This window comes from Diospyros lotus, chromosome 13 (genome assembly GCF_014633365.1).
Source record: "Diospyros lotus cultivar Yz01 chromosome 13, ASM1463336v1, whole genome shotgun sequence".
NCBI classification, from domain to species: domain Eukaryota; kingdom Viridiplantae; phylum Streptophyta; class Magnoliopsida; order Ericales; family Ebenaceae; genus Diospyros; species Diospyros lotus.
The window spans coordinates 35,840,040-35,860,424 of record NC_068350.1 but is presented as its reverse complement, the minus strand read 5'-3'; the positions used below and the strand labels follow the sequence as shown (position 1 = coordinate 35,860,424).

The window sequence follows — 20,385 nt, the reverse complement described above, 5'->3', positions numbered from 1 at the left end:
CCGGTGGGCCATGGGCCTCCTCGATCGGCCCGCCTCCCAACCCAACCTAATTCGATCTAATATTGTGGCAAACGGGCTTGGTTAACCCAATATTTTGTGGCCCGCAACTTAATTCAACTAACCAAAAATAGGGGTAACCCACCAAAACATCGACTAAAATGGCTAGACCCAGCCCTCCTTGGCTCGTTTATTAAGGCCATAAGGTCGTGTTAGGCGATTCCCTTGTCTGGCCAGGCCCAACCCGACCCAACCCCTTTGCGGGCCAAATTCAGCCTGGCCCACCAAATGGGTGGGCCAAGTGAAAGATGGGTTAACCCGACCCACCCATTTGCCATCTCTATCTTAGGTGACATTATTCCAGGGGCAAAATAGTCATTTTGGGGGTGAACCCCATTTCTGTTTTTCTCAAATTCTCTCTATCTCCTCGAGAAATGGGGGTCTACTCTTTCACCCCCAAAATGACTGTTTTACCCCTGGGGTCCCAAGGTGCACAAAATTGCACTCCACCCGACAGATCTTTTGTCTAAACGGATGGATAAGTAAGTAATGAATTTTAATTTTTGAACTTATCTTTTCGAATAAATATAAATTATTAATAATGGCACAAAATCAAAGTCAATCTCATAATCTATTAGAGTGTGTTTGATTGCACACATTTTTCATGGAAAATATGTAATTATTACACATTTTCTATGGAAAACAATCAAACACTCTTAATTTTTTCATAGAAAAATATGTATGGTACAATCATTTAAAGTTTCTTTCCATGGAATTCATTTTCCAAGAAGGTGAGATGGTTTTTGTTTTCTAGGCAATATTACCTAAAATCAAATTCTAGGTAATGCAATCAAACACACATTTAGTATCTAAGTTTTCGAACACATAGGATAGACTATTTGCGCTGAAATTTGTGTTTAATAATTAAATTAGTTACAATTTTTTAATTTTTATTATCACAATCACTGAACTTTGATTTTTAATAAAATATAGTCTATTTTTTATTTTTTACTAAATTTTATTAATAAAAATTAATGTATTATACATTAATATAATTTTTAAAATTACTTAATGTTAAAATTAATCTAAACCCCTCGATTAAGTGAATTTTGGAGGTTATAATAAATATATATAATGTCAATTTTCATTTAACATAATATGATTTTTAATCAATTTTGTTAAAAAAAATGTATTTAACAAAATTAAACTATATACATCTCAATTAAATACATATGTATGAATTAAACTAAATATAAATATTTATAATTATTATATACAAATAAATCTATTTTTAACTCTAATTTCCTGTTAAATAATTGAGTCTCCAGTTATAAAATTGAAAATTTAGTTTTTTAATTTTTGAAAAACAAATGTTATAACCTTTTGGAACATAAAATATTAAAATATTTTTAATTATAAAATTAAACTAAAAATTGTTTTTAAAATTGAGCTGGGCCTTAGTGTCTTTTTGTTGTTTTATTCGTAATACTAAGATTTTCTTGTATAGTCCAAATCCATATTTAAGGAATTAATCAAATCTAACTTTTGAATTTCAATCCAAGATCTTGTTATTTGATAATAGTTAAATTCGGGAATCACATATAAACTCTCAAAAATTTCAAGAATAACTCCAAATATCTCAGTTCTTTTAGTCTATATAAAAGGAAGAAGGTCTTATAGATAAAATGGGCAAATGCATATTTATGTTCTTAAAATTTTGTATTTTTTATTGTAGAATTCTAAACTTTTGATTTGAAGGTTTCAAATGTACTCCTAAATTTAGGCCAAAAGCATATTTATGTCATTTAATTTTTCATGATTCCAAGTGTGCTTCTGAATTATAAAATAACTCATTTAAATACTTGACCAACAAATGATACGCATATACACTGATATGACATTTTTTTTGCCGTATTCTCAACTCTCATTCTCCCCCCGATTGTATCTCATCTCTCTTTGGTGTTTCCTATATTTCTTTCGGTTTGGCTATATAGGATAATTGGGTTAGAGAGATCACTGACGTATAACCGAGTTGATGATCACCTTGTTGTATGGGAGGATCGAAGACGGTGGTTAGTTTGGGGGTAGCATTTCTTGTAAAAGACGCAACCAAATGAGATGTAGTAGGAGAAGATGCCAGAAAGAGGAGAAATAGTCCAAAAAAGAGAAGAAGTTGAGGTGATGCTGGAGAGAGAAAAAAAAATGAAGCTAAGGAGATGCCATTAGAGACAGATGGAGCTAAAGAAATGCCAAATAGAGATGAGATACTAGAGAGAAAGAGCTAAGAAGACGTCGAAAAACTACAATGTCAACGCACTTACGTATCATTTGTTGTTCAGGTATTTAAATAAATGGTTTTGCATAATTTAGGGGCACATTTAGAACTATGAAAAACTTTATTATTCTCTTTGAGTTTCAATTTTTACTTTTGAGTTTTAAATTTTTTTTTAATTTTATGTTTTGATAGTTTATTTTTGAAAAATTGAAAACGTGTTCTATTTATCATTCTGAAAAAATTATTTCTCAAAACAAAAAATTAGAAAACGCGTTTTGTTTGAAATTTTGAGAATAATTTTTTAATGACATTTTATTCAATAAATTTGATTATTCAGTAAACTAGAATTATTTAATACTAATATATTATTAAGAAATATATATATTTTAAAGTTTACGAATCTTGCAACATTTTTTCTCGTTGTAAGAATAAAATATGAATAAATAAATAAATTACCTCTATTTTTCATGTTTTGGTTGAAAACAATTGTTATTTTTGAGTCTTCTTTATAATTTTTTTTATTTTCAAAAATATGTTTTTGAAAACAGTAAAATAAATGAATTTTCACTATTTTAGAAAACTAAAAATGACTTGAAAATAATAAAAAGAACGGGTCTTAGAGTTTCACAAGAAAAATACAAAAGTTTAAGAGCAAAAATACGATTTTGGCCTAAATTTAAGGGCACCCTTGAATTTACAGTTCCACAAGAAAGAAAAAAAAAGCAAAAATTTAGGAACATAAATATATCTTTAGTTTAAGTAAAATTATTTAGCTATAAGTTCATTATTTGTCTTTTAAATAGAGTATTAAAAATTATATGGAGGAATAAGTTCTCATTCTTTCAAGGACTGACATAAAGACAAATCCGTGGTGGTTGGTCACTAACTCTATCCTTGCAACATACTAACATCCTTCACGTGCAAATTCCTTTTAACACGTGGGCGGCTTCTTCTTAATTTTTAGTATGGGGAAAATCTACCTATAAGAGGTGACACCATGGCCCAAAATTTTGTCATTTTTGGGGTCCATAAATCTGGAAACCTATCCCCCTCTCTCTCAACCCAGTTGTTGGGGCGAATCTAGCTGTCCATCCCACCCTCCCTACAAACCCTACTCCGCCTCTATCCTTCTGCAAATCCTTCTTTCTTTCTCACTTCGTCGCTCACTTGCTTGCCTTGGCTCTCGCTTGCTTCGTATCGGAAGTCGCTTGTGATAAACAACATTACCATCATTGCCATGGCGCTGTGAAGCTTTCTGTGTTCGGAGACTCCTATGCTGACACTAGAAATTGTCCCAAATCATTCATTGTCTCCTAAAAGGAACTATACATATTTATTTTTTTCCACACGCCAATCAATCGCTTCTCCAATGGTCATGTTCTCACTTATTACATTAGTAATAAAAAAAATAATTATATCAATCGATTCTTCCTCTAATTACATAATTTATTTTCTTTGTTCTTGATTTAATTGCGTTCTTCACTTTCGTTTTCTGCTCATTATTCTTAGTCCGAATTTTTGATGAATTAGCTTCAAATTTGGGATTCATGGGATGATTAAAATAACTCTTTTCCTTGTATTTGAATTTTAATTATTTCATTTATGTTTATTTATTTCGGAGTTATTTTACAATCTCATTCCTTGGCATATGGTATAATTTAGAAAATTTTTAATTTTATATTTTGATATGACATGAATATTTATTTTTTAATATTTTATTATGAGAAAATAAATTTTAAATATATATTAAAAAATTATTTTTATATTTCGACTCAGACGCAAAATGCACTGAAATCTTATAAGAAGACTTATTCTAAAAATAAAAATAATAGATATATGTTGGAGAGGAAGATTATTCAAAATATCTATTTTTTTAAAATGAGAAAATGTTTAATAATAATCTTGGAGGAGAAATACTTGTGTGGACTAGGTCAACCAGGTAGGATCATGGGCTTGCAATAAGAAGATGACATGTGGCCAATGTTAAAGAAATGGACAAACCATGGGAGTGCATTTTTTTCACCGTGGGTGACTTTACTTAGGGGTAAAAAAGTCATTTTGAGTGTCTCTCTCTACCCACCCCATTTCTCTCTCCTCTCTCACCTTACTCCAGTTGCCTCGCCCCGCCAACCTACTGCCTCGTCGCGCCAACCCGTTGCCTCGCTGCTGCTCGCCACCTCACCTTGCCGTTGCGCGAGGCAGCGGCGAGGTGGTGATGTAGCGGTCGTCGGAGGTGGGAGGAATGAGAGAGAAGAGAAAGAAATGGGATGGAGAGAGATCTAAAATGACTTTTGTACCCCAATGGTAAAGTCACCCTAGGGTGAACAAAATCGCAGTACTCTTAACAACGGTTCCCTCTTGGATTGCACTGCGGTACCTTGGACTGAGGGGATTCGGCCGACGGTGCAGAGGAAGGGGAGGCCGCTAGAGAAGACGGGATTCGACTGGAGACTTTGCTGGAGAAGATGGGATTCGGCGGGAGACGTTGTTGGAGAAGATGGGATTCAAAAAACTATGCAGAGATTGCCGATTACACTATCATGTTCTTGGACTACACAAATAAGAGAAATACGTAACTTTCAAAGATTGTTGCAACGGGAAGCTAGAAGGTGTCGTCAATGATCACTGCTGCAATGGGAAGTTAAGGTGACATCGGCAACCGATCGTCTTCTCTAGAAACGTCTTTGTAGGCAGGAACTGCAAGGTGTTGTCGACGACCGACCCTCTTCTCCAGCAACGTCTTCGAAGTCGAAAACCCAGAACTATGTTAGCGATCGATTGTCTTCTTTTGCACCCTCACCATCCACCTCCCTTCCTTTGCACCCTCGTCTTGGCCTCTTAGACAGCTGAAACCTAGAAAGCAGAACCTGCGAGTAGCACAACGTCTCTGCCTAAATCCTGTCTTCTCTGACGACCTCCCTTTCTTTCGCACTGTCGATCAAATCCGCACAGTCCAAGGTACAAGTTCATTAATCATAGTAAAGTTAAAGAAGAAACTATGATTAACCCAGTTTTTGATATTTGCTAGATGCTATCTTCTTATTTGTAGCACCATAATCCTAAGTTATGGAGGTAGTCTGTAGGTAAGGCCTATGTTGCACAGAAACGAGAAACGTTTCTAATAAGAAACGGAAACGTGAAAATGGACGTTTTTATAAAAAAATAGGCGTAAATAGGGTTCAAAACGGGAATAGGAAACGTTTCCGAAACGTTTCGAAAATAGGGAAACGACACCTATGAGGTGTTTCCGTGCAACATAGGGTAAGGCGATCTCCCACCCACCTCCTCCCCATGTAACTCTTTATTATATTATAAATAATTTATTTTTTATTTTAATTTTATTTCAAAAACTATATATGCTCTAACTATCTTTTTTATTTTACTCTCTATCTCCCTTATTTATTAATAAATTTTAATTTTATTTATTTTATCTCATTCATAATTTTTATTATTTATTTGATAATAATCAAATACACACATATATATTACATTAAAATAATAAGATATACACATAATCAATAATTAAATACATAAAATAAATAATCAAATACACAAAATAATAAAATACATGCATACACAAAATATATAATTAAATACACAAAATAATTAAATATTTACCTACAAAGAAATATATAATTAAATACACATATATATAAAAACTAATAATTAAATACACAAAATATAATTCACCGATATCCTCAATACATACAAAATATATACAAAATCAAAATATACATCATAAACACAAGTATTTGAAAGAGGATAGGAAATTGCCAAAGGAGGGAGTTGTTATCGCTGACGTTGCTCCTCATCGCCGATGCTACTTGTCGGATTTGGTATCTGCAAGTCAAAGAAGACGATGTTCTGCTCGTCACCAACATCAGATCTGGCTATCGTTCTTCTCGTCATCGTTGCTAGTTGCTATCACTCCTCGTCGTCGCTGCTGCTGTTGCTCATCGTCGAAGACATCTTCAAATTCCAAATATGATACAAAGAGCCGTTGGGACAAAATATAATAGGGAGCCAATTTCAACTCCTTATCTCTAATGAGCCATTTCAAACTCAACCAAATTTTGGAGAGTTATAAGACAAATAGAGAGATGCGTTAGAATTGAATTTCAATAAATTTCTTGTCAAATTTTTGCTTGGCGAGAATTTAGAGATAGCATTGGAGATGGCCTAAGTTGCACAAAAGCAAAGCAAAAAATATTTTTGATAAGAAATAAAAATAAAAAATAATATTTTAAAAAAAATTAAAAAACAAAAGCACAAAATAAAATGTAAACTCAAAAAAATATATATATATAAATTATAAATATATTTTTTAATATAAAAAATACTTCAGACGTAATACATTTACCCAAAAATATAAATTCACAGAGTTCACTGACAAAGAAGCTCATTAAGGAACACTTAATATATATATTTTTTAACATTCGAATACTTTTATTGATTAACAATAAATATATCCTACTTAAAAATATTTAAATATTATAATTAAAATACATTAAATATAGAGCCCAACGCATTTATGAGAAAATGGGCCGCATGTACTTTAGGCTGGAAATCGCGGGCCCACGCGGTGAGACAATGAGAGCCCAACACATTTATGGTTCCCTCCAAAATTATATTTATTAAATATATAAACAAGAAAACAAGCCTCTAAAAAAATAGAAAATAATTAATGCTTAAAATTTAGGGAGAGAGCATTTTACTTCTCATTTTCTCTAATTTAGTACTTTAATTTTAGAATAAAAAATTATTTAAATTGTTATATTTTTCTATCAAAACTTAGATTTTAGTCAATTATTTTATTTTAATAAATTAATTTTAAAAATTATTAATTTATTGTAACCATTAATGCTATTTATTAAAATTTAAAAAATTCTTATTACATAATGTCCTAATCAAGATGTGACAAGAAAAAGTAGAATACGAAAAATATTTCAGATCAAAGTGTTCTCTATTATTTTTGTTAAATTTATCTGACAACTCTTTAAAAAGAAGTCACATGATTTTTTATTTGAAATTGTTCAGATAAATTTATCTTTCTTTTTCTCTCTAGATAAATTTATTTTAAACCTCACAAATAAAAAAAAAATAACCCATATACTCTCCAATATATTTCAAAAAAATTAACAAATAGTCTAATAAAAATCTTAAAATACTTCTTAGTCTTATCTTGATTATTTTATATTTTGATTTGAAAAATATTTTAATTTTATCTAGATACAATTTTATCTTCCTTATTTTAACAAAAATTATCTAATTAGAAAGTTCACGAATTTTTAAAAATTAAGGCATGAGGTCCACTCATGACCAATGTCTAGAAAGATCTCATTTACAATGTCATTTATTTTTTCTTTATACTCATAAACTTTATAGTTTAAAATTATCCAAATATTAGTAGCATTATATATACACTTTACAATATTAAATGGTAAAAAATAAATAATATTTTCAAACTTTCTTACCCTACACTAAAAGAACCAAAATAGACATATAAGTTGCTTTAATCGTAAAACTTAAGAACTAATTCGTTGTATAAAAGAACTAAAATAGATATATAGAGCTTGATATTATGCATTACAGTGGGTCTAAAGCGATCAGATTGTATTTTCAATAATAACTATGACTCAAATTAAACATTCCATAACAAAAAAGAGTCTCGTGTTGTTTTGCTGATCGCTACTCAAAGAAAATTATTACACTAACTGCTCAACTTTCCTTTCGTTGTTTAGAAAAAAAAAAAAAAAACCCCTTAATTTGTTATATAACATTTGTTAAAATGAGTAAGATAATTTTATATTAATATAAAATTAAAATATTTTTTGAATGAAGGTACGAAATAATCAAGATAAGACCGAAAAATATTTCAAGATTTCTATCAGATTGTTTGTTAAATTTTTTGAAATACACTAAAATTACACTTTTATGAGATGGGGGCATATAGGTCATTTTCTCTTATTTATATAAAATAGTAAATAAATTTATGTCTCCCCTTTCAGATAATTTTATTTGTAAAATTTTATATAAAAAGTCACGTAACTTCTTTTAGTGAGTTATTAGATAAATTTAATAAATATAATAAAAATTATTTTTTTTCTAAAATACTTTCTAAATTTTAATTTTTTTACCTCGTATATAAATTAACAAACACTACCTTAGTGAATTATTATCTCCGTTTCACATGAACAAATGATTTTTTTTTTTTTTTAGATTGATCATTCGTAATTAAATGTTTTATATTTTTTTAAAAGCATGTCTAAAATTATTTATAATTTACTAATATTTATTTAAAAACTATTTTTAAATATCTGTAATTTAAAAAAATCCCTTGACGCCGATGAGATGGGATACGGGTTGTTGGATCAAAATTGGAAGTCAACTCAGCACGGGCAGGTCAAACACGCCAATTTGTACCAGCCGAAGCATCGGCATCTTCACCTCGAGCTCGAACACTACAAAAGTCCGATCCTTTTCGTCGACCGTCAGTCAATCTTCGGAATCTCTCACCGGAACGCTCCAAGTCGTTGAATAACTTTCCCACCAAATCATGCCTCCCAAACAGCTGCTCTCCAACTCACCATCTCTGGAAAATTCAGTCTCATAGCATCTCCCATTCACACCTCTCTTGTCTCTCTCTCTCTCTCCTGTCAATCTGCAAAACTGATTCCAAATCACCGGCGCTTCGTCCGTGGCCAGCCCTTTCAATGGCCTTTAAATCGACGTCTTCATCGAATCGGGACGGCAGAGGCGGAACGGAGCCGAAGAAGAAAGCGAAGAAGACGATGACGACGTCAGTGAAGCTCTCCAAGACGCCGAGCTTGAAGCAATCTGCCAGGCGTTCGAAGGCTCGACTCGATCGCGTTCTGGATGTGTCGTTCAGCGATGAGGGTGATGATGCCTGCTCAGAACCGCGTCGGATGGAAGTTTCCGGAACGTCTCCGAATTTTATGAAGGACGCGAGCTGTTCTGATTCGAAGAAGGAGAGTTCTGAGGCAAGTTCTCGTTATTCTGAATCCAGCTTTGATATGAACAATTCGATCAAAAAGGAATCGGATTCTTGCAAATCAGATAGTGTATTTTTTGGTTATGTAAGACCTGTCGGCAACTCTGTAAGAGTGCTTAGTTTGAAATCCAGTAGGCCGCCGTTAGAAAAGAAAATATCCAGAATCGCTCCATTTCCAAACTTCGCTGAATATTTTGCGCCTCAGCAGGAACGTAACGAATTCGACAGGGATTCTGTCAGTTCGTCCGCTTCTGGATCCGCGACGTCCAGTATATCATCTTCTTCGACTGGAGACAGTGTGAAAATGAGAGAAACTGAATTCAGAAAGGTGCTGAAGAAGTCCAGATCAAGAAGATTTGGGACTTTCGGGAGGCCTAAATCCAGATTGAATCAGCCTGTTAGTAGTTTTTTAAGCAATTTGCCAAGGCCTTTGATCAGTGTAGCTGCTGCATCACCAAATTATTTGAAGGCAACCAGCTGCTCCGAGGGGAAGAAGATGCGTTCACAGGAAAATCTCAACGATTCTGAATCTAGTGTCGGGAGCACTGATGGAACTAGGAGGTATTCTCTTAACTCACAATCAAATTCTGGACCCTCTAGTTTGAAGTCTATGCAAACTTTTAGAAGGACATCTAGTTTGAGGACCTTAAGAATCGCGATAAACAAGTCTAGTTCCAAATCCAAGAGGTCCTTTCTGAAGAAATCCTCCCAAGTTGCTCAAGACCAGAGTGTAAATAGAGCAACATGCTCATCTGCTCTGAAGGATGCGAAGTTTCCCCACCGCGTTGGGCTTCATCCAGGAGAAATGGAATCTGAAACAATTTCAGGCATGAAGATTTGCAAGTACAACTACTGTTCCCTCCATGGTCATCACCATTCTTCTCCAACCCCACTGAAACGCTTATTATCAAGGAGGCGGCGTCTACAACAGACACGGAAGAGCATGAAACTGAGAAGTCACCCAGCAGGATGTCCTGATCATATGATTGGAGAAATTGAAACAAGACCAATGGATGCCAATGCTGACCCTGAACTTCAAGATATAGAAAGTGCTAGTACAGTTACTTTTCCTGCAGGGAAAGAGGAAGCTTCTGATTCATCCGCAGAGATCTATAGCAAAGCAAGAGTGGGAGTTTTTGGCGGAGAAAGTGCAGGAAATGAGGATGCCAATATTGCAGAGGTCCTTTCTGGTGAGACATCATACCCTCAGAAAGGGGTTCTAGAGAATCTCAACCAAGAGAGAAGTGTGACTGTTTCTGAGCAAGATATTCATGGTACATTTTCTGAATGCTGTCCCATTGAATCCAGTTCATCACCTCATTCCTTGAATCCAGATAATAGTGCCACAGCTTGTTATGATGAAGATCCAAGTTTGAACTTGGGTTTCCATGAATTGGAGAATGCTAATTCCACTGGTATATCTGGTGAGTCATCAATTACTGTGAGTAGAGCAATGCCAGATGATGTGGGGGAAGCAACTGAAGATAACAGTGTGATTTCTTCCACTTCTGTTTCTCAGTCACTGGAGGAAACCTGTGCAGTAATAAATGATAACGTTGAAGCTTTAGCAACAGATAATGAACCCTTTGGACGATTTTCTCCAGTCAGAAATTCTTTACCCAATTCCCTGGCTCCTGAAGTATACAAATTCCAGCTTCAGAAAAAGAAACATATCAGCATGTGGCACCTGATACATCAGCATATGGTGTCAGGACTTGATGCAGGAGTTGGAAAACAGTTACGTGAGGGAACAGGTGAGGAAAATGTGGATGGCACCAACAAATTGCCCGCAGAACAAGCTTCTAGTTTTTCACCATGTTTCTCTGATACACATCAGAATATGAGCACTGAGAATCATGATACAGACAATCAGGAAATTGAACTCCAGAAGACGCGTGCCATCAAAATGGTGCGAGAAGCAATTGAGAAGATTCTTCTTCCAGAAGTTCAAGACCAGTCATCTGATGACCAGGCAACCACTAGTGACATTACGTCAGACCAAGAGCTTTTAGAGAAGAATCACAATGAAGGTGGCAAGCAAAGCATCTCAAATAAGATCTCAGGTCCACAACAAGATGAAATGACAGCAAAGGAGGGAGACAATGCCGACAAGAGAGCACCCAAGAGGTGGAGTAATCTAAAGAAATTGATCATTCTTAAGAGATTCATCAAAGAACTGGGGAAAGTGAGAAATTTCAACCTTCAGAAGCCGCAACACCTACCTTTAGAGCATGACCAAGAAGCAGAAAAGGTGTCTCTGAGGCATCAAGCCATTGACAAGAAGAAAAGTGCTGAGGAGTGGATGCTTGATTTTGCACTTCAACAGGTAGTCAGTGAACTAGCTCCAACTCAGAAAAGAAAGGTAGCATTGCTTATAAAGGCCTTTGAAACAGTGGTTCCACCATCCGATGAGCAACAGATTCAGGTAACATTTCCAAAGATCAAAGTTATTAAACATGAATGCTGTCGCATCGGAAGTGGAACGGGTGACCGTGTATCTGACGCTAGTTACAGAGACACAAAAGTTGAATGCATTGGTAAATCCAACACTGATCATTGGGAGAAAAATTCCTTCATCAATAATAAGCAATCTGATGTAAGTAAACTATATATGCCTATGTAATGTTAAATCTATTGCTAGTTCTTCTCTATCAGAGATAACACGGTGACCTTTTTCTGTTTGCAGATGTCAGTGGATGAAAAAGCTGAAGAAGAAATACAAGAGGATGGGTCAAATAGGTCTGCATTTGGACAAACTATGGGAGTCAATGATTTAAGTGGGGTAACTGGTAAGCCATCGTACACAAGCCAAATTGATGACAGCAAGGAAGAATGTATAGCCATTGACAATATTGATTCCTCAGCTTCAAGCACTGGCCCATTTGAGAAACTTACTGTGTCTAGAGTTCAGTGTGGAGATTCTGATTCAGAGGTTTGCAAAGAAAATGATACTGAACCTAATAATGAAAAATTGGAGGTTGATAACCTAACTAGTGTGACAGCTGGAGCGTCCAGTACAACAAAATGTCCAACTTCAGATGATCTGGTTGAACCAGCAGCAAATAACACTCTGATATTAGAAGAACTCAATGGGGACAGTAAGAACAATGATGGAGAGCCCGAACTAGGCTGTGAATCAGTTGAAAGATTGCCCCCAGATGCAGATGATGCAGATTCTGAACATGATATAAAAGGTCATGAAGCATACGAAACCAACTTCCATAAGGAGAACCATATCAGCATGTGGCACCTCATCCATCAGCATCTGATAGCAGGCCTTGATTCAGAAAATGAAGGGTGCATGGGCAATGCCAAGACATTGTCTGCAACAGATGGTTCTACTTTAGACTGCCATACTCAATTTCCAGATGAAGAGACAGAGTATCATGACATGGGCAGTCAAGAGGTTGAAATCCACAAGACTTTTGCCATCAAGATGGTGAGAGAAGCAATTGAAAAAATTCTTCTCCCAGAAGTTCAAGATCAGTTGTCTGATGATCAATCAACTATAAGTGAAATCATGGCGGACCAAGGGCTGATGGAAAAGAGCAGTAGTGAAAGTGGGGAACCAAGCATCTCAAGTTCCATAGACTCTGCTAGAGATAGTTCCGTGGAATTCAGCAGCAGTGAGGTGAGATGTGATATGTCATTAAATCAAGAAGTAACAAGGCTCCCTACTGCTACTGTCTCAGAGTCAGAAGATGATAAAGCATCACCAAAAGTACAAAACAAGTCTGAGAAGCAAACACCCAAGGGCTGGAGTTATCTGAAAAAGGCAATCCTCCTTAATAGATTCATCAAGGAACTGGAAAAGGTCAAGAAGTTGAACCCAATAGAGCCAAGCCATCTGCCATCAGAACCTGGTCCACAAGTAGAAAAGGTTTGCTTGAAGCGTCAAATATTAGAGACGAAAAGCACAGAGGGGTGGATGCTTGATTATGCACTTCAGAAGGCAGTCAGTGAACTAGCTCCAAAGCAGAAAAGGAAAGTGGCATTGCTTGTCAAAGCATTTGAAACAGTGCTTCCCCCATTTGAAGAACCAAATATTCAGGTAACATATCCTAAATTTACAGGTTATAATAGTGAATGTTGCAATAGAAGTGAAAGGGATAAAATGTTCTTCATTATCTAATAACCTTGGGGAAATTATTCCTATCCTATCATTAACTCTAATATAAGTTTCTTTTCACACATGCATGATCAAGCTTTCTTCATTATCTAATAACCTTTGCCTCAATGGTAGTGGCACAAATAACATTATAGACTTTTCATTTTGTTGTTGTACTCTTCATGTGAAGGTGGCTGTGAATGAAGAAGCTCAGGGAGAAGTGCCAAAAGATGCAGCTGAGTTGAAACAAGGTTCTGAACTGACTGTTATAAATGAAAAAATGGATGGTTTAACCGGAGGCACGACCCCTGATGGAACTAGGGAATCAACTAGAAGTTATAAAATTGCTTCACCACCTCCTAATGGTGAACCGATGGGGCAACTAAAAGGTGCCAAGGGAAAGAAGAATGGAGATTCTGAAACTGATGTCACATCTAAAATAGCACAGAAGACCCAGATGGGCAGAGAGAAATATATCAGTATGTGGCATCTGTTATGTCAGGAGGTGGTATCAGGAATTGTTACAAAAGTTGAAACCCAGTTTCTTGATGGAGACAATGATGATGAACTAGTCAATGGAGCCAACACAGCCCCCCATGATTACTCCGGAGCAGATCATGCTAAGGGCAAGGAAGATTACACATCAAGCAGTCAAAAAGTTGTATTCAGCCAGAAGGATGCTGCAAAGCTTGTGAAAGAAGCAATTGAGGAAATCCTGCCTCCAGAAGATCAAGATGACTCTTCTGATGCTCAATCAATTGCTAGTGACATAAGTCTGGAGCAGGAGGTTATGGAGAAGAGCCATTGTCAAGATGGAGAACCAACCATGTTCAATTCCATTGATTCTCCAAATGATAGCTCCAGAGAATACGACAACGAGAAAGTAGGTGTTCATAACACAGTCAATCCAAAAGAAAATGGGTCTGCAGCTTGTGAGAATCCTACCCCCAATGAACAGAGAGCAGTATCAGTGGTGGGAAACAAATCAGACCTGCAAAGGCCAAAGAACTGGAACAAATTGAAAAAAATAGTACTCCTGAAAAGATCCATTAAGGCACTTGAAAAAGCAAGGAAATACAATCTACAGCTTCCACAGAGTCAGCCTATGGAATCTGGCCTTCAAGAACAAAGAGTTGATCCAAGGCATCAATTGAAGGATGAGAGGGAAAAGGCCCGGGAATGGATGCTTGATTATGCAGTTCAACATATTGTCACTAAACTAACTCCATCTCGCAAAAGAAGAGTGTCGATGCTAGTGGAAGCTTTTGAAGCAGTTGTTCCACTGCCTGAAATTTAAGCTTGCAAGGAATGCAGCAGCTTTCTCTTTGGCAAGGCCTACTTGATTGTGTCACTGATATTGGTTCCTGAGGTAAAATCATTCACAATTTCTCTGACCTAATTTATTTAAAGTATGTTTGGAGCTAGGATTTGTGGAAGGAAAGGAAAAGCAAGGGAAAATAAATATGCATTTGTGTCGTGGAGAACTGAGGCTCTTGCTGACTTAAACTAGAAGGGTTTTATCTCATTATCTAATCACACACTGTAAATCAGTACGTCTGAAGTGCTTAAAATATGGGCCAATGTGAAGTCAGCATGCAAGCAATCTCCAAGAGACAAACTGCATCTTAGCAGAGCCATGAAACATACCAGTTTTTGTTTAGGATGTTGCCTGATAGCAAATCAGTTTGTAGTACAGTTGGAAAAGCTTTAAAAGGTCCACAGTGTGATAGTATCTTTCCAATAATATTCATTATTTGTGGAACTTTGGTTTGAGGGGGAAAACATGTAGAGATGTTTTGTACATTCCTATGTATAAAAGTTTTGTTGTATAAAGGTTCTTCAGGACAATATTATACATCATAAGTGGCAGTTAAATGCTTGTCTGTTTCTAGGCACTTACAAGGTTCTCTCGTTTGCTGTTTCAAGTGTGTTGTGGTGTGCTTGCTCCAGCTTGGTATGAATAGTGTCTGTGGTCACCTCTGTTTTGGTACCGTGATGGTATTCAGGGCTTGGTTTCGAAGTTTTAGATGTTTTGTTGGGATGTCTTGCTAATTGGGAATCAAATAGAGAGGAGGATTTGTTGTTGGCGGTAAGGGTTGCCTATCTGCTTGGGGGTACTGTTGTTTTTTGTCGTTGCTGCAGCTCTTTGTACGGCAGAATGTTGCTGCAGCTCTTAGCCGTAACACCCTTTTTGTTCTAGCTCTACGATAATATTCTGGTTTTATGTTACTCAGTGGTGCTCTCTTTCAGATTGGATTTGGCTTTTGCTCCTTATTGTTGACTCTTTGTTACGGCTGTCTCCTATTTGATTTTGTCTATAGTTTCCATCTGCCTTGGCTGGGGTTTTTGAGGTTGTTCTTAGATGTCCTCAATTCGTCGTTTTTTTTTTTTTTTTTTGGCTACGTTAGAAGTTCCTATTGCTGGAGACAAACTATGTTGAATGTTTGATGCTCTGGTATATTATGGCAGGTTTGTGTAGCTTTTATTAACTGGTCTGACGCTTGAAGGGCTTGATGGATAAACACTAATTTTATCATTTGAGGTTGTTTTGGGAATGTTTCGACAAACAGTTTCAGGGGTTGATAGGGCTATAAATTCAAGTGTCCCAACCTATTACAAGTTAATATTTTCATGGGTGTGGCTTCTGGATTTTTGAACAGTCATGGTATCTGGTTATAAAGGCTCCAATTTTGGTCGAATGGTGATAGCTTTGATAGATGATTTTGTGCTGATGTCTACACAGTGGTGCAAGCTGGTTTTAATTGGTTTATACTTGTTGGGCATTTTCAAAATATAAAGTGTGAGATTTTTTAAAATCTTCCTCTTTATCTTATCAGATTATCTTTTGTTCAAACTATTTTACCTTAATTAAATTTATTTAAGTCGATTTATCTAATTAAATTATTTGATGAGATTAGTTCTATTAGTGTTAATCAAATTTGAAATCATTTTAAACTTGAAGTGATCAAATGATTTCTACTCTCTATAAATACAGATCATTTGGGTTTTTGTTTGTTGCAAAAAACAAAAACCTATCAAGGTTCTCTATCATTTCTTAATTAAAAAACACACAAAAGCTGCCTAGTTCTAATTTTACTATTGCAAGCTGTAGTTTGGAGCATTATTGTATTTGTGGATTCTCTTTGCAATTCAAAGAGCAAACTATGATTCATAATTAACGTTCAGACTTTGTGGCAGGATTTAAATTTTTTTCAAAGAATTTGAATTTATAAATGGAAAGATTTTTTTTCTTTCAGACCCTTATTTATGATTTATACTTATTTTGATCAAAAGACAACATTTTTTTTAAATAGATTTTTGGTCATTTTATCTAGTCATAGAATAAGTGTTGATTCAAAAGTTCTTACTCATGGAATTTTTGAGCTTAGTTTAGGGTTTTTATTGAATAATTGTGGTTCTAATATGAATTTGAGATTTAAATTAATCTTGAGCAAAGTGGGAATAGATTACACGTCTTCAAGTATTGTTGTCAGGCTCTATTCAAATAAGATTATCGATGTTTTTAAAATTGATTGTAAATTAATTATTGGGCTGAGTGTCTATAAAAATTAGAATTGAAAGTTAGGTTTTATTTTTGGCTCAATTTTTTTAAATAAAATATCTATTATTAAAAAAATAAAAAATATATAAATTATAAAATTTTGGGATTTTTGTAAACAAGGTCTTAGGCAGTGGCCTAGATGGCTTCATGGTCAAGCCGACTCGGATGACAAGTTAGGATGTCCTCCAAGCGACAACCAAGCTTTCTTGATTTATGATACGTGTCTTCTATACAGTGGTGTAGTTGTCTCGTTTTGGAAGAATTGATTATTTAACTCCCACGTTAGTTTCTAGGAGCACTTTTAGGAAGACTCACTAATAGGTGGACTAGGAATTATAATTCTTTTCAATATAAAGGATTAGTGGATGAAATTTAAAAAGATTGTATTTTATTTTTTGTTATAGTTGATTAATCTTATGCCAACATAAGCAAAAGGCTCTTGGGATTACCGTTCTTGCGCAGTCTCCTGTTGCTCGTATTCTTGATTTTGACAAAATAGATAAATCATAGATAGAGAATTTATTTTATTATGCAGGACAAAAAATCGAACCCACGATCTAAGCAAAAGTCTATTTCCCTATTTTAGAGGGAAAGACTAGGAGAGAGTAACCAGAATGGGCCTTTTGAAGAGTTGGACTGGGAAGGATGGCTTGCGCCGCCTTTTAAGGGCTGTAACCTTAAAATCATAAAACATTATTTTGTACCAAAATCATGTCAAAATTCATAATTACTGTCTTAACCTGATCCTAGAAAAAGTATGTTTTAGTTACATATATTTTTATTTATTATTAAGGGAAAAATAGATTTAAAAAAAACTAATAAAAGTATGGAAAAATAAAAAAAGTTGTACCATTCATTTATTTGTAGAAATAAGGGTGAACAATGTTTAGGTTAAATTAAAATAATCAAACTGGATTGGCCGTTTTAAGCCGTAGGTCGGTTCTGTTTGATTTTTAACTTTGATAATTTTGATTATTTTATTTTGGTTCAATTTTCGTGTTAAAAAAATTAAAATAATTGAACTGATCGAAATATTTTGATTAAAGCCTTGTTCCTCATCTTTGAGAGATATTGTAACTGAAAGATTCATCTCTTTAATCATCTCTTTTGCAATTTATTGTTGTAATTCCTACCATTGAGTCTAGAAGGTTTACTTTTGTATAAGTTAGAGGTTTTAATTCCTAGCGTTTTTACTAGAAAACTTATTTGATAAAGTAGGAGATTATAGTGAATTGTGAAATCTCTAATGAGAAACTAGAGTAGTGGAGTAAGATGGGTTTAGCCGAACCATTTTAAATTTCTCGTGTCTAGCAATTTTTTATTGTTTCTTTTAACTTATCTTTCATTGTTTTACTATCTATTTTTGAAAATCTCCACAAACTCTTTAAAATTATAAACACTCAATTCAATATCTCTCAGGTATGATGTGCCATAATTTATACAAAACTAACACATTATATATACATGCAACAAACATAATTAAATATAAAACTAATAAATTTTTATTGGAAGAACTTACTATTAGAAATGGTTTTGAAGAAGAAAAGAATGAAGAGTTCGAGATTGTTAAATTGGGATGAAAAGAAATGAAAAGTAAAAGAATAATACGGAAGTCTAAAAGTCGAAAATGAAGTTCAAATTAAGTAAAGTATTATGGAGAGAAATTAAGGCCATATTATCTTTCCTGTTTTCAACCCGTTTTGAGTTTTTAGTTTTTCAAAATACTGAAAACAAGTTCTTTTTTTTGTTTTCAAAAATGTATTTTTAAAAATAAAAGAAAAATTTGTAAAGAAAACTCAAAACAACATTTTGTTGTTTTGAGTGTTTTCAGTCAAAACTAACTGAAAACACCCAAAATATTAAAAATGCAAAAAACACCAGCAGCCCTTCCCCCCACCTACACAGACCCATATCTCTCATCTCTCTCCTATCTTCTTTCCATTATGTTCTCCTTTTCTGGCCATCGACAACCACTACCACCGCCACCGCCACCGCCACCGTCGTCAATTGCACCTCCCACCGCCACCTTGACCAGTGTTATCAATATGTCCCCATTGCCACCGTAACTAGTGCTGTCGACCCACCCTCATCGCCACAGTGACCCTCGTCATCGACCACGCCCCCCATAGCCATCGCGACCACTGCCATTGATCGCCCCCCCCACTGCCACCGCTGTCGATCGCCCCTCAACTAGTTGCTGGTTTTGTCTACTCTTTCATCTCTTCTCTTCTCTCTTGCTAGATCTAAGGAGATTTTGTAGTTAGATCTTGTTGATTTTTTAGTATGTTGGTTGATAGGCCCTTGGGAGTCAGGTGGTTGCCTTTGATCGGTGGTGGTCGTCGGCGAAGGAGCCAACGCAAGAGAAGATGTAGGGCGTCAAAGAAGAAGAAAAGAGAAAAGGAAGAAAAAAAATAAAAAGAAAAGGGAAAAAAATAAAAGAAGAGAAAAAAATAATTAAAAAATTTATTATTAAATTTTGAAAATATAATTATATTTATATTATAATTATATATATAAGATAATATATGTTATATTATTAAGTGTATAATTTAATATAAATTATTATTAAGATGTATGTTCGTAATTTATTAATTTATTTTAATAGTAGAGTTTCATTAAAAATAGTTAATTTTATTATTTAATAATTAAATTTATTAAATAAAATATCATAATAATAAAAAGAAACAATTTTTTAAAATTTCAAAACAAACGTATTTTTTAATTTTTTATTTTAAAAAATAATTTTTTAAAATGACAAAAAGAATACATTTTAAAAAATCTTAAAACTCAAAACTGAAAATAAATTTAAAATTTAAAACTCAAAACTAAGACACAAGAATATCACCTAAAAACTTAATAGCATATTTGAAATTAAGTGAAGTATTATAATTTTTTTTTTTTTAAGATTGTGAAAGCTATGGGATAAATCAATGATAAATCTAAAAATTCATCCAATGTTAGGTACTTTTTCTTTTATAGACGGTGGGGCCAGTTTGCATCCGTCCCTTGCTCAGGCTTGTGAACTTCAATAAACAGTTTAAAAACCATGTTTAAAACCTATCGACCTATTCCATGTTTAAAATAGTTTTAAAATAATTTTTAAAAATATAAAATTTTAATTAATAGCTCTAAAATATATAAATATTTAAAAAATACATAAATTTCACTTTTAAAATTAAAAATTTAAAACTTAGGGCCCGTTTGATAGCCTAATTTTTCCCTGAAAAAGAGGTTTTTTCCACCTAATGTTCCATTTATGCAGTGTTTGATAGCCAAAATTTTCTTTCTTGGGAATTCATTTTTCCATTTCTTGTCACGTGATAGTTTTTTCCTTCAAATCAAGGAAATCAAATTCCTTGGGGGGGAGGAGCTTCGATTTTTCAGGTAACTAGAAGAGCAACCCACTGTGCTCCCATCTTCTCTTTTTCAAC

General features: G+C 34.3%; 1 protein-coding gene across 2 annotated transcripts; it reads left to right on the top strand.

The window, feature by feature from the left end:
• The first annotated feature begins 8,678 nt into the window (after nucleotides 1-8,678).
• On the top strand, nucleotides 8,679-16,213 carry LOC127788610 (calmodulin binding protein PICBP-like). 2 transcript variants are annotated; one of them, XM_052317089.1, is made up of 4 exons: nucleotides 8,679-9,273; nucleotides 9,493-11,880; nucleotides 11,971-13,335; nucleotides 13,583-16,213. In XM_052317089.1, exons 1-4 carry the CDS (start codon nucleotides 8,986-8,988, stop codon nucleotides 14,687-14,689), a joined length of 5,148 nt encoding a protein of 1,715 aa, XP_052173049.1. In that variant the 5' UTR covers nucleotides 8,679-8,985; the 3' UTR covers nucleotides 14,690-16,213. The 2 variants fall into 2 exon arrangements, with proteins under 2 accessions (XP_052173049.1, XP_052173048.1); XM_052317088.1 differs by having other exon boundaries at nucleotides 8,679-11,880.
• The last annotated feature ends 4,172 nt before the right edge of the window (nucleotides 16,214-20,385 follow it).

Bases quoted from the DNA above. Each gene is read 5' to 3' on its own strand.
- LOC127788610 (XM_052317088.1), top strand. From the start codon at position 8,986: ATGGCCTTTAAATCGACGTCTTCATCGAATCGGGACGGCAGAGGCGGA. The intron at 11,881-11,970 runs GTAAGTAAACTA...TTCTGTTTGCAG, and splicing joins TCAATAATAAGCAATCTGAT to ATGTCAGTGGATGAAAAAGC. The intron at 13,336-13,582 runs GTAACATATCCT...CTTCATGTGAAG, and splicing joins TTGAAGAACCAAATATTCAG to GTGGCTGTGAATGAAGAAGC.